Consider the following 12,268-nt stretch of genomic DNA (forward strand, 5'->3'; position numbering starts at 1 on the left):
AAACAAATACATGCATAACATGTATTAGCAAAATGTAATTTGTTTTCTAACTCTGTGGAAGAAAAAATAAATGAAATAACCATTTCCTAAAATTTTTTTAGTCAATTTTGTCTAACATTTAGTAGACATTCTAAAAATTAGACAAGCCCCTCTCTCCCTATATAAATTAGTGTAATTCCTTATTAAAATCTATATTTACAAGTTTGATTTGATTTAACACATCTTAAATTTAAAATAAGTCTAAAAAATTAAAATTGAAAACCATGAAAACCAACTGTCCCACCACTAATTTTAAGAATCATTTCAAAAGGGAGTCGTCTACCAAGGTGGAGGAATTGCCCTAACGGCCAAAAGTGGTGGGAATCCGGACAAAAAAATTTCAAAATTTTTTGTAGAGCCAATGTTTGAATCGTGTTTTTGATGGTGGAAATAGATTCAGCGCCATCAAAAACATTTAAGACACCTAAAATTTTGAAGTTTAACAACTATAACTTAGATTAAAAAAATCTTACGAAATTTTCTATAAATATAGCCTAAATTTTCATAAATTTCCAAGTAATTCCTACCGCTCGTGAGACTACGGCTTTCAAAAGCATTAGCGATTGATGTCCAAGTAGGACCCTTTGGAAATCATTTTAAAAGCCAACATAGCGAGGGGTTACGAAAGGACCCTCGGAATCTTTTGAAAAGTGAGGATAGGACTGTGAGGTGATTTATGGATATGTTGTGTTTTATTATTCAGACATACCGTAGAGAAGAAATGCATTCGACTTTCACAGAAAGCTCGCGCAGAGGCAAAGGCCTAGAAATCCCTTGTAAAGAGTAATATCAATTTCTTTCGAAATAGGCAACCGTTTGTTCGAATCCTCCTCCTTTCAATCTACTGCGAGAGAACTTTATAAAAAATGGGTGTCACTGTGGACAAGATTCGTCATGGCAAATGGAGCGGTTGGATGGCGCTAGTCGGAGTGCTCCTGAGTTTATTGCCTCTTATGACTGCTCAAACAGGTAATTACATATGAAACGTGTCATGAGTGCCGTCTTACCGGTTGGAATTTCTCTGTTTTGTCTACTTTGCGTACAGCAATTTTATATCTCGTCATATTATGATATTCACGGATCATTTTGCTTCATATTTGGTCAACAACAAGGTATTGTTTTATTAAGTAATTTCTGGTCGTGTGTAAGGATTTTTGAATATTGACTGCGGAGGGGAAACGAACCGAACTGCAGAAAACAATATAATGTGGGTCACTGATGATAATTATATAGACGTGGGTCACAGAGGAGAGATCGGGAACGCTAGTGCTTACGGTTCTTACTTGCACACCTTGCGAGTTTTCCCAAAGCCTCTCAACAAGTCTTGCTATCAGTTGCCTGTGGTCCCTGATGTGCCTTATCTCTTAAGGTTATGGTTTGCAATTGGAAATTACAGTGGATTCAAACAACTTCCAAGCTTCGCTTTCTCGATTGAGACAGAGGGTATGTTAGCTATGGGAAACGTAGCGGTCACAGATAAATACGCATTTTATAATGAAACAATATTTGTTAGTTCTGGCAGAGTCCTGTACATTTGCTTGATCCGAACCTCGGCGTCTGATGATCCCTTTATCTCTGCTATCGAATTGAGGACGCTTCAACAAGGCATGTATGGACAGGCTAAGCCAGGAACAATGTTGATGCGGTTATGGAGATATGATGCTGGTGGAAATATTACCATTAGGTGAATATTTTAACTATAGATATTTTTCTGTTGAAATCTGTTAGTGATAACTCTTTTTTAAGTTAGACCTATAGGGATTTGAACTCCTGCCAGGAATAATTTAACAGCCCACTTATTCATTGTCTATCTAAAACACACTTAAGATTTTTTAAGTTAGATTTATAGAGATTTAAATCTATACCTTATCTCAATAAATAACTTAAGAATGCATCCATTCACGGTTTATCCAAAGCACACTTATATGACTTACCATGTATGAAGTATCCAAAGCACACTTATGATTTTTTAAGTTAGATTATAGAGATTTAAATCTATGCCTTATCGCAAAAAATAACTTAATAGGATTCACTGTCGGTCCAAAGCACACTTATAGCACACTTATATGACTGGCCATGTATGAAGTTTCAAGGTTTTTATAATATTTTTGGTAATCATGAGTGAGCTGAAAGGTTTTGTATGGTAAATTAAACAGGTATCCTCAAGACATGTTCGACCGGATCTGGGATTACAGATTGAGATTAACTTTTGACAATCATTATCCTGTACGGCCTGTGAATTGTCAAGAGACCATTTCAACCAGCAATACCACAGAACTTCCTCCAAGTGCTGTGATGCAAACAGCGGCGGTTATTATTGACACGGCACGTGAGTTCAGTGTCGGATCGACTAATGGTCATAGATTATTATTGCTGTTATATGTTGCAGAGATCGAGCAGCTAAATATGTCTGAACATAGATCCTTTTATGTGACAATAAATGATGAGAAACGGTCTGAGGCCATTACTTCTCTGAGCGATTATTCTACCCGGGAGCTAAAATTTATATCCAATCCAACAGATGATTTCGATTTTGCCTTGGTCAACACTATGGATGCAACCAGTGATCCCATAATGAACGCCTTTGAGGCTTACGAAATAATTGACACCCAACCAGCCACATATGCAGAAGATCGTAAGTTACCTTCTTAATGTTTTGAGACTGGAATCGTTGATATTATGATCCGATTTCTAATCAAGATGTTTTTACAATGCAGATAAAGCTCTGGAGGCTATCAAAACCAAGTTTGGCATAAAGGATTGGATTTCTGATCCTTGCTTTTTCATTCCGTGGAAAGGACTTGTCTGTGAAAACAGTACTTCGCCCATAAGAATATCCGGAATGTAAGTTCAATTTTTCGATTTGTTCACAGTTGAAATCATAACATAATACTGATGAGATTCATACCGTGAAATTGTATGTTGACGAAAATCGTATCGTTACCAGCGATTTGTCAGGAAGGAATCTTGGAGGATCGGTGCCTAATGATATTGGAGAGTTGACCGCATTAATTAAAGTGTAAGCAGGTTTTGACTTGGAATAAATACTTATGAATGGGATGACAATTTGTGTTGGAAGATTATGTGAGATAATAATCATGTGTGAAGCATTTTACCCACTGGTTTGAAATAAGCAGGTCGTTTGACAATAATCATTTGATAGGGCCGTTGCCAAATTTGTCGACTTTAATCAAGTTGGAGAGACTGTAAGTTTCTTTTCAAGATTCAACTTTTAGTTTTCTGCCTTCTGTTTTTGTGTTGAGCCAATTTTTCAAAAATTGAAAATTTAATTATAATTTGTAAATTATGTAGATATTTACAAAACAACAACTTGAGTGGCACTCTTCCCAGCTGGCGAAGTGAACTTAAAAATCTAAAAGAATTGTATTTCCCCTCTTTCTTCCGTTTCTGTTTATCTTTTCGCCATTCTTCTTCAAAGTTTAGTGAAATTAATTAGTAAATTTCATACCCTAATTCATTTTCACAGGAATATAGAAAATAATAATTTCAGTGGTGTAATTCCTGCCCAACTTCTCAATGGTTCGTTGAAATTCAGGTAATCATATGTCATTTCGTATTACTTATGCTTTGACACAAATCCGATTTGAGATTTCATATTTTTCTTTCCATTTTCTATAAGAAAAGAAGACAATAGTAATCAATCCAGCTAAGATTTTGATTAATCTTGCTGGAGGACGGTCTTGAAAAATAATTTTCTTTGGCCTGTTGCAGCTACTGTGGCAACCCTTACTTACTTATACATAAAGGGGAATGCATAATACATAAGGGGGAACGGATTCTACACCACACAAACAAGAATAAATTGAAGATCATCCTCGGAATAACGCTAAGTGGATTTCTAATCCTCGCTTTAGCGTTGATAGTGGCTATCGTGGCGTATCGCAATAAATTCAAGAGAACTGAACACGGTGTTGGCAATGAAAGAAGTGGGACGGAAAAGGAACGAAGTTCTGTTTTTTCACAAGGTTACCAAATACTATCAAATAGTAGATATGTTGTAATAGTATAAAATATTATGGCCGTAGTAGTCCCTGTCATAAAATCATGTGAATGATTCTTGAGCTTTGATTCTCATGAATTTGACCTCCCCTGAATCGATTGCAGACCACTCAATGGTTGTGGTGCCAAATCCAACAAAATCTCGTGTGTTCACTCTGGAAGAGATGATAGCGGCCACACAAACTTTTAGTCGGGAGATTGGACGAGGGGGATTTGGATCGGTGTTTCTGGGTAAATTGCCCCAGGGAATAGACATAGCGGTAAAAGTACTGTCACAGTTCTCCCAACAAGGAGTTCACGAGTTCTTGAATGAGGTGATTCTCATATCTTGAACTCCAATCATGTAATAAGATTGAACTAAGATCAATGTACGAATGTCTACTCATGAATATTGTATCTATGGGAAAATTCATGCTAATGATTTTGCTTATAAACAGGTTGATCTTCTTTCCAGAATCCATCATAGGAATTTGGTCTCTTTACTAGGCTATTGTAACGAATCGAGAGAAGTTATGCTTATCTACGAGTACATGTCAGGAGGGTCCCTAAGGGATCACCTTTATGGTAAATACTTCTGCTGAGAGATATATGTTTATTTGAGTTGATAAAATAGATAAGATAACCAACATGGGTTCTTTTCCAGGTCCTAGTGCACATCATTCCAAACTAAATTGGAGAACAAGGCTGAAAATAGCTTTAGATGCAGCACAAGGTAAGTCTTTCTCTTAATTTCTTTGATGCACATGAAATTTTTATGATCTAAATGTGGGAAGTTAAATAGTCGTTACATCAGGGCAGAAGTAAATTTCTAGATTTCTACTTGACATTACAAAGTACAAAGAATGCGTAACCACATGATATCTCACGTTATCCATCTATGGTTTCTATTGAAGTACTGGAATACCTGCACGTCGGTTGCGCCCCAAAGATAATCCACAGGGATATAAAAACCGCCAACATCCTTTTAGACAGCGACTTGAATGGTAAATTAGCCGATTTCGGTCTTTCGAAGATGACAACCGATGGGGAGGCTACTCATGTTACGACTGCCGTAAAAGGAACTGCGGGATACCTGGATCCAGAGTATGTCAGACATATAACTTGCACTCTCTTTGTAATATTCTGGTGTTAAAAGTTTCAATACAGTATATGGGCAGAGGCAGTTTCAATTAGCTTTTCCATGGTACTTTGCTAAAATTTTGTGAGGCACTTTGACAGGTATTTCCACACTCAAATGTTGACAGACAAGAGTGATGTGTATAGTTTTGGAGTGGTTTTGTTGGAGATCGTATCCGGTAGGCAACCCATAGATCTAAAACTACCTGTAGCGGAAGTAAACATGATTAGATGGGTAAGTAATGTGATCATTCATAAATAGTTCATCTTCTCCTCTTAGAAATTAAATTAAGAATATGTTGTAGTGCATCTTCTCCAAGATTAACCAGATTTTTGGTCATATTTTATAGGTGAAGCCCTATTTAGTGGACAACGATAATCCTAGCAAAATAGCAGAAATCATAGACAAGAAGTTGGGTGGAGGTTACGACATGACATGTATCACTAGTGTTGCCAAAGTAGCGATGAGATGTGTTGAGGCTGAACCATCGTCCAGGCCGAGCGTGAGTGAGGTAGTTGCAGAGCTGAAGGAGGCTATCAAACAAGAAGATCATCGTGCTTCTGTTTCAATTATAGAGGAGTTTGGTAGTGTAAGTAGCGATGTTTTGTCAGGACCCGTCTCCATATCCGTGGATTCGAGTGGAGGTGGAGGAATAGAGTGGAATGACAACACCAACGTGTCTCACTGAGGAATATGAGTTCGCGCCCTTTTGATTGGCTCATTGAATGAAGATTGGCTAAGTCAGACCTGAAAATGTACACAGTGTACATTATGGTTATAGTTACTTTTGAGTTGTTTGTTACTTTTCAGTGGGTTTTTTTGGGTTTGTTTGGTCTAATTTTTTTAAAATTTAGCAGAAATTTATTAAATCACAAAGTTGATAAGTAATTCCTACACAATAAAAATGTTTTATAATTTATTCAAAATGTTAAATCTATATATACAATAAAAAAATCAATTTATAAATATAGTGTATATTACTTTTACTAAAATAATTGCAATGTAACTAATAGCTAATCTTAAAGCATGGAACTTCTCCTCTCTTGATTGAATGAATAATTTGGATTTTAAATTTATAAAGTATTAGTTTGTTTTAAGATTAAGTAAATCAAATCCATATTGAATATAATCTAAAATAACTTTTTGAAAATATATTAATTTTTCTTAACAATTATTTTTAATGGTGCACAAATATATCATAAAAGGGTTACGGGACAATGAATCTCATGCGTAACGTATGTAAGATCGTGAGGAGGTAATAGACGAATTAAATACACGTCATATTTTGATGAATGAATAACATATTTCACATAAAATACTGATTTTATAAAATTTCAATATGATTTTATAAAAATTTGAAAATTTTTGGATAATTTAAAAACCTTGTTTACAATGAAAGAAGTTTTCTTTTTAGAAGACATTAAATTTGGGGTTAATTGTCTCGCTAATGGGAAAGCTAAGGACATTGAAGGTTACCAAGCGGAAATCTTAAAAATTGGAGGTCCTGTCCTCACCCCCACATCCACAAGCTTTTCAATCAACCAGTCAAGCAAGGGTTCCCTAAACCTTGGACTGAGAGCCTCACTATCCCTATTTTTAAAAGTGGGGATACAAATAACCCCTCTAATTATCGGACAATTATGATCAGCCCTCTCTTAGCCAAGTTATATTGTAGTATTTTGGAGAAGAAGTTAAGCTTATGTGTTGAAAGTGAAGGTAAGCGGGCTAAAGGCCAAGCAGGTTTCAGAAGACATCACTCAACAATAGACCACCTCGTTACGCTTAGGATCATTGCGGAGGAATGTCGTAATGATAAATCCAATTTATTTTGTTTCTTTGTGAACTTTAGAAAGGCTTTCGATACAGCTCCTAGATACAACCTTTGGAATAGATTAGAAGAGCTAAAGGTTCCTCTCGAGTTGAGAGCTGCCACTATAAGGTTATACAAGAATGTAATTGCCAAGCTAAAGAGCAATGAGGGGTGGTCGAAAGATATTAAGTGTAACATCGGAGTTAAACAAGGTTTCCCCCTCTCCCCTACCCTATGCATTTACATCGATAAACTCGAAGGCTATTTAGAGGAAGCAGGATGTGATGGCACGATCTTAGCTGGGATAGTGGTCATCCTTCTTCTCTATGCTGACGATATTGTTCTTTTGGCAAGGTGCCCATCTGATCTTCATAAGCAACTCAGGCTTCTTAAGGATTTTTTCTCTACCATGGGTATCACTGTTAACACTGGCAAAACAAAAGTTATGATTATCAAATCCAAGAAGGACTCTTACGCTAATTTTATGTATGACAATAATAACTTGGAGGAAGTGTATTCTTACAAGTACCTAGGAATTGATATTCATCACAAGCTCAAGTGGAACCATAGCATTGAGAAAATGATTAATGGGGGGAGGAAAGCTTATTTTGGTCTTGAAAAAAATTGTAAAACAACAAACCTTGTAATGTGGGATAAAAAGAAGTTCCTCTTTGAAACTTTAGTCTCTCCTGTTATCTTATATGGCTATGAAGTCTGGGGTTGCAGCATCTCCAGAGAATCATGGAGAAAGATTGAGCAAATACAGAAGCGTTTTATAACTTATAACCTGAAAATTAAAAGTAATACACCCTATTCTATTCTCCTTATAGAAGCAGGTATTTCCCCTATTGAGAGCCTAGCTATAATTAGGTTTCTGCTGTACAAGCACAAACTCAATAACATAGACAATCATAGACTTCCTAAGCTAGCTTTAAATTCCAGCAAAAACCACCTAAGGCTCAATCGGGGGTGGCATAAAGACACAAGGGCCTCGTTAAACTATTGGGAAATCAACGAGAATGATGCATTGCAAAACATAAATAACATTAAAGATATTGTTACTTCTAAGTTCAAAGAAAAAATGTGGTGTGAGAAAGATTTAGTGGCTAAAAGAAAATTAAGTTATTATAAGAAGGTCATCAACCCCACCCTAGAAGATCAAAAGTATCTCTCTATTTTAACTAGCTCAAAGAAGAAAATTAATATAGCAAAGATTAGAACGAATTCTCATGAGCTCCCTAGTGAAACAGGTCGTTGGGCAGTTCCTAAAATGCCATGGATGGAAAGGATTTGCCATATGTGTGAGAATAGGAACATCGAGGATGAAAACCACTTCCTCTTAGAGTGCCATGCGTATAACCACATTAGATCTCAGTTTCACAATCTTTGTTACAATACTGACCTTCCTAGCCTTTTACAATGTCAAAATTATAGTGAGCTCGGGAGGCTTCTCTCTAAGTTTTTTGAGCATAGGAATAAAATCTTAAATCAAAATAAATAATTTGTTTCTTTAGGTCCGATAGACCAATGTTTGGCCTTAGCAGACGTTAACCATCATCATCATCATAAAATTTTGATATGATATTATTTAAATATTTGAGTAGAATATGTTAATAATTATTTAAATAAATATTAATTTACAAAATAATTTATATTAATTAAAAAAATTAAATAATATAAAAATATGTAAACAAATAAAAAAAAATTAATTAGCAAAAATTAAACAGAAAAATTTAGAACATATTATCCTCTCTATTTTATGTGATTTTTTTGACATATTTTCCATGTGATTTTTTTGACATATTTTCCATGTTTATAAAAATATTCATGTACTATTTTTTAATAAATTTAAAATTTTTTATAAGTATATTAATTAAAAGAATACAAATTAAAGTTATATATAATAATAATAATAATAATAATAATATTTTATTATAAGATTTATTATTTCAATCGTTGAGAAATGTTTTTCACTCTATTAATTGAAGGAAAATTATGTTTTTCAATATTTAATAGTATTTGTATATAAATTTTAATATTTTGAAATCATATTTTTGTCTCCGAAATATTCCAAATTTTATATTTAATTAAAAATAATATAAATAATAATATACAATTATATTTAAAAATTAAATAAATAATTACTAAATAATTATATATATATATGGTTTATAAGCCTGGGATAATATAAGTATTTTTGTTTTAAAATTTTTATATCCAAAATAATATTTAAGAGTTATAATAGGATTTACATTTTAGTCATAGATTTTATTTTGTTTATCAAGTTGTCTGTGATTCTCCAGGGTTGATATGTGGTTTGAGAAATCACAACCTAGGGGGCATCTAAGCTGTTAAAGTCACCCGAGGATCGCATCTGGCTTGGGCTACACCAACCCTAAGCTGAATGTATTTTAGCGTGTCTCCTCCCCCTAGCACATGCGCAATAACTTCAGTGGGGTTTAATCGTGAGTTTCCTTGCTAAAGAGACCCATCCTAAATAGGTTGCACTAGTGAGACTTAACCATAAATATTGTTTATAAACATATTCATTATTAATAATACATAAATTTACATTTTAAAATTTCCATTTCAAAAGTGAGATTTAAGAGTTATCATGAGATTTACATATTAATCATCAACTATTAGTTTTATGCATTTAGAATATGATATAAGCGAAAGGAGAATTTGATTCATTATTTTATTTTTTAGTTTTATTGCTCATGACTAGATTTGTAGATATATTATATTATTTAAGCCATCCATATTGATTTTAATTCCATATTCCACATCAGTTCTAATTTAGTAATTTTAGGTTGACTGATTCCAAGTATGTCAATTTCTTGGTGAACCAATGCAACTTTTACTTTTATATGACTTAGTTATTTACCAATATTAATTTGAATTTAGTCAACGCTTAAGTATTTTTTTTTGAAAAAAACTAATGATCATTGTAATTAATTAAGAATAGTTATAGAAATAAGTGTTTAGTGTACATATCAATTTGAAACTTGTAATTGTATTCTTCATAAGATGTCATAATCTTTTCAGGTCGATCCCTTCATTATCCCAAACCATTATTCCTACAACTATAGTCAAGTAAAGAAAATTCAAAATTTTAAAGTGGTATACAAATATTCAAGTAAATAAAATTCAAAATGTCAAAGTGGTTTGGAAAGAAATCAAATAAAAATATGGAATTTTTACTAAGAAAAAATAATGTTTAGACTAAATATTTATTTCAAAAATTCTTTAGATCACAAGAATGCTTAGGAGTTTAGTATTAATGGTGCATTATCAACCTAAACTCTTGATGAGAGCACGTACAAAGGTAGTTCCAACAAATTTACTATGGTCAATCATAGTTAATTATAACCAAGAACAATCATAGTCTTTCATAGTGGAATGTAGTCAATTGTAACCAATGAAATTCATTTATCATAAAGCACAAAAAACCAAAATTAACCCGGATTAATTGTAATCAACCATGTCCAACCAAATTCAACCATTGTTTCTTCTGTTTTCTTTGCATTGAATAACATCATAAGTGAATGTGTACATATGTAATGGCACATTCATTAGACAAAATTTAAGAGATAGTTGTCTAGAAAATTCATAGTATATGATATTATTAGTCACAAGAGTATTTCCCTCCTCTATGACCCTAATATCTTAGTGTTGTAACCACCACAACAACCCCTCCAAAATTTCAAGCTCTTTAAAATCTAGGAGCCCCTTTTACCCTTTAAAAAGTTTCCCTCATCCTCAGAGTCTGTTTAAGAGCTCGAGAGGCCAGAAAAGTCTTGCAAGAACCCAAGGCTTTCTTCCAGGTCAAGTTAAGCTCGTAATTCGGTCCAAGCCATCCAGTCACAATTGCATGATGCAACCTTTCCTTCGCCTTTGACTAGTGCGACCTTGCCAGCCCAAGTTGCATAGGTCGCATAAGTCAGATCTGTAAAATTACGACCCTTGGGACCTATACGACTGTGCAACGAAGAGGTCGTTGGGTCCCATAGGTTGCAAGGGCCCAATCACCCATCCATGCGACCTGCACGACCCTTGCGACCTAGCGAGCGGTGGGTCGCAAGGTCGCATAGGTTGCAAAGCCCAATCACCCCAACCATGCAACCGTTGCGACCTTAGGGTCGCATAGGTTGCAAGGTCAAACTCTTTCCCGATTCGAGACTTGCAACCTATGTGACCCCTCACATGTGAGACTGAAACTATTTATAGCTCATTTCCCAAGCTCATTTGGTAATGGTTCTTGGGTCACACAAGAGACGAGGGAGATTTGTGACCAGGGTGTGCACACAGTTTTCTCCAGGTAGGCGACCTTTCCTCTTCCCCAGTAATCATTTTTTTTTCCATCCAGGTGTCGCCCTCTTCCACCCTAACCCTGAAAATTCCAACCCTAGGGGTTTTTATCTACATTTTGATCTAATTTACACCATGAATCTCAAATCAATGTTGTTTGGCCTCATGAGCCTCCATTTCTTTTACTCTCATCCATTCCTCACCGTTAGCCACCCCTTTTTTTTCCTATGTGCCTAACCATTTGGCCTTGAGGAGTTCTAGAGACTTCTCTTAAGTCTTAGTCTTCCTTTTAGTTTGCCTAATGCACAGATCGTGCAGCCAAAAGTCACGATAGTCGAGATCTTGTGACCTGTGTGACCTCACGACTCATGCGACCTCGTGATTAGCGTGAGCCCCAGACCCACAACTTTTCTCATCTTACCAAGTCGCTAGGTCACACTCCTCTCTATGCAACCACTGCAACCTCTTTCATTTGTGACTTGCCTAAAAAAATATCCTCACAGTATATGAAACTGATTTTGTTTTTTAAGCGCTCTATTTTATTTTCATGATGTCACTCTCATCATGGGATTGTTTGTTTGACATGCCAGGTGACGTGGATCTTGACTACATCTCCATCTCCTCTTTTGAAGATGAGATGGCACCCCGACTACAAAGGTTGCCCGTAAAATATCGAGGAGTAGTTCACTGGAAATCTATCAGTATGAGGAACCACCTATCTATGGAGACACAACCTGCAATATCAATAAGAACATGAGGCTCTCCTGGTACAACATTTATGAAGAGTTTGCCAAGCCAAACATACCAGAAACCTAGGAAGACTTCCCAGTGTACCTGAATGTCAAGAGGTCCAAGCTCCACAAGATAGCATCACACCCTCCCATTTTCCCATGTGCCGAAACCATCGATTGGATCCTGCAGAGCATAGATACATTATCATGGACAATGAGGTACCATACTAGTATGCCTTT

At 35.2% G+C, this 12,268-nt stretch overlaps 1 protein-coding gene across 2 annotated transcripts; it reads left to right on the forward strand.

Annotated features, from left to right (window-relative positions):
• Window positions 1-754: 754 nt before the first annotated feature.
• Window positions 755-5,978, forward strand: LOC149188751 (putative LRR receptor-like serine/threonine-protein kinase At5g48740). 2 transcript variants are annotated; one of them, XM_089411697.1, is made up of 16 exons: window positions 755-1,008; window positions 1,189-1,723; window positions 2,196-2,368; window positions 2,561-2,674; window positions 2,757-2,883; window positions 2,987-3,058; window positions 3,177-3,245; window positions 3,352-3,423; window positions 3,527-3,595; window positions 3,772-4,025; window positions 4,165-4,373; window positions 4,497-4,623; window positions 4,703-4,771; window positions 4,953-5,142; window positions 5,278-5,410; window positions 5,526-5,977. In XM_089411697.1, the coding sequence occupies exons 1-16, from the start codon at window positions 906-908 to the stop codon at window positions 5,862-5,864; spliced, it is 2,655 nt and encodes an 884-aa protein (XP_089267823.1). In that variant the 5' UTR covers window positions 755-905; the 3' UTR covers window positions 5,865-5,977. The 2 variants fall into 2 exon arrangements, with proteins under 2 accessions (XP_089267823.1, XP_089267822.1); XM_089411696.1 differs by having other exon boundaries at window positions 2,196-2,674; window positions 5,526-5,978.
• Window positions 5,979-12,268: the final 6,290 nt, after the last annotated feature.

Source organism: Pinus tabuliformis, chromosome 3_1 (assembly GCF_031772625.1).
Source record: "Pinus tabuliformis cultivar Carrire ecotype Pingquan chromosome 3_1, CPIR1, whole genome shotgun sequence".
NCBI lineage: Eukaryota > Viridiplantae > Streptophyta > Pinopsida > Pinales > Pinaceae > Pinus > Pinus tabuliformis.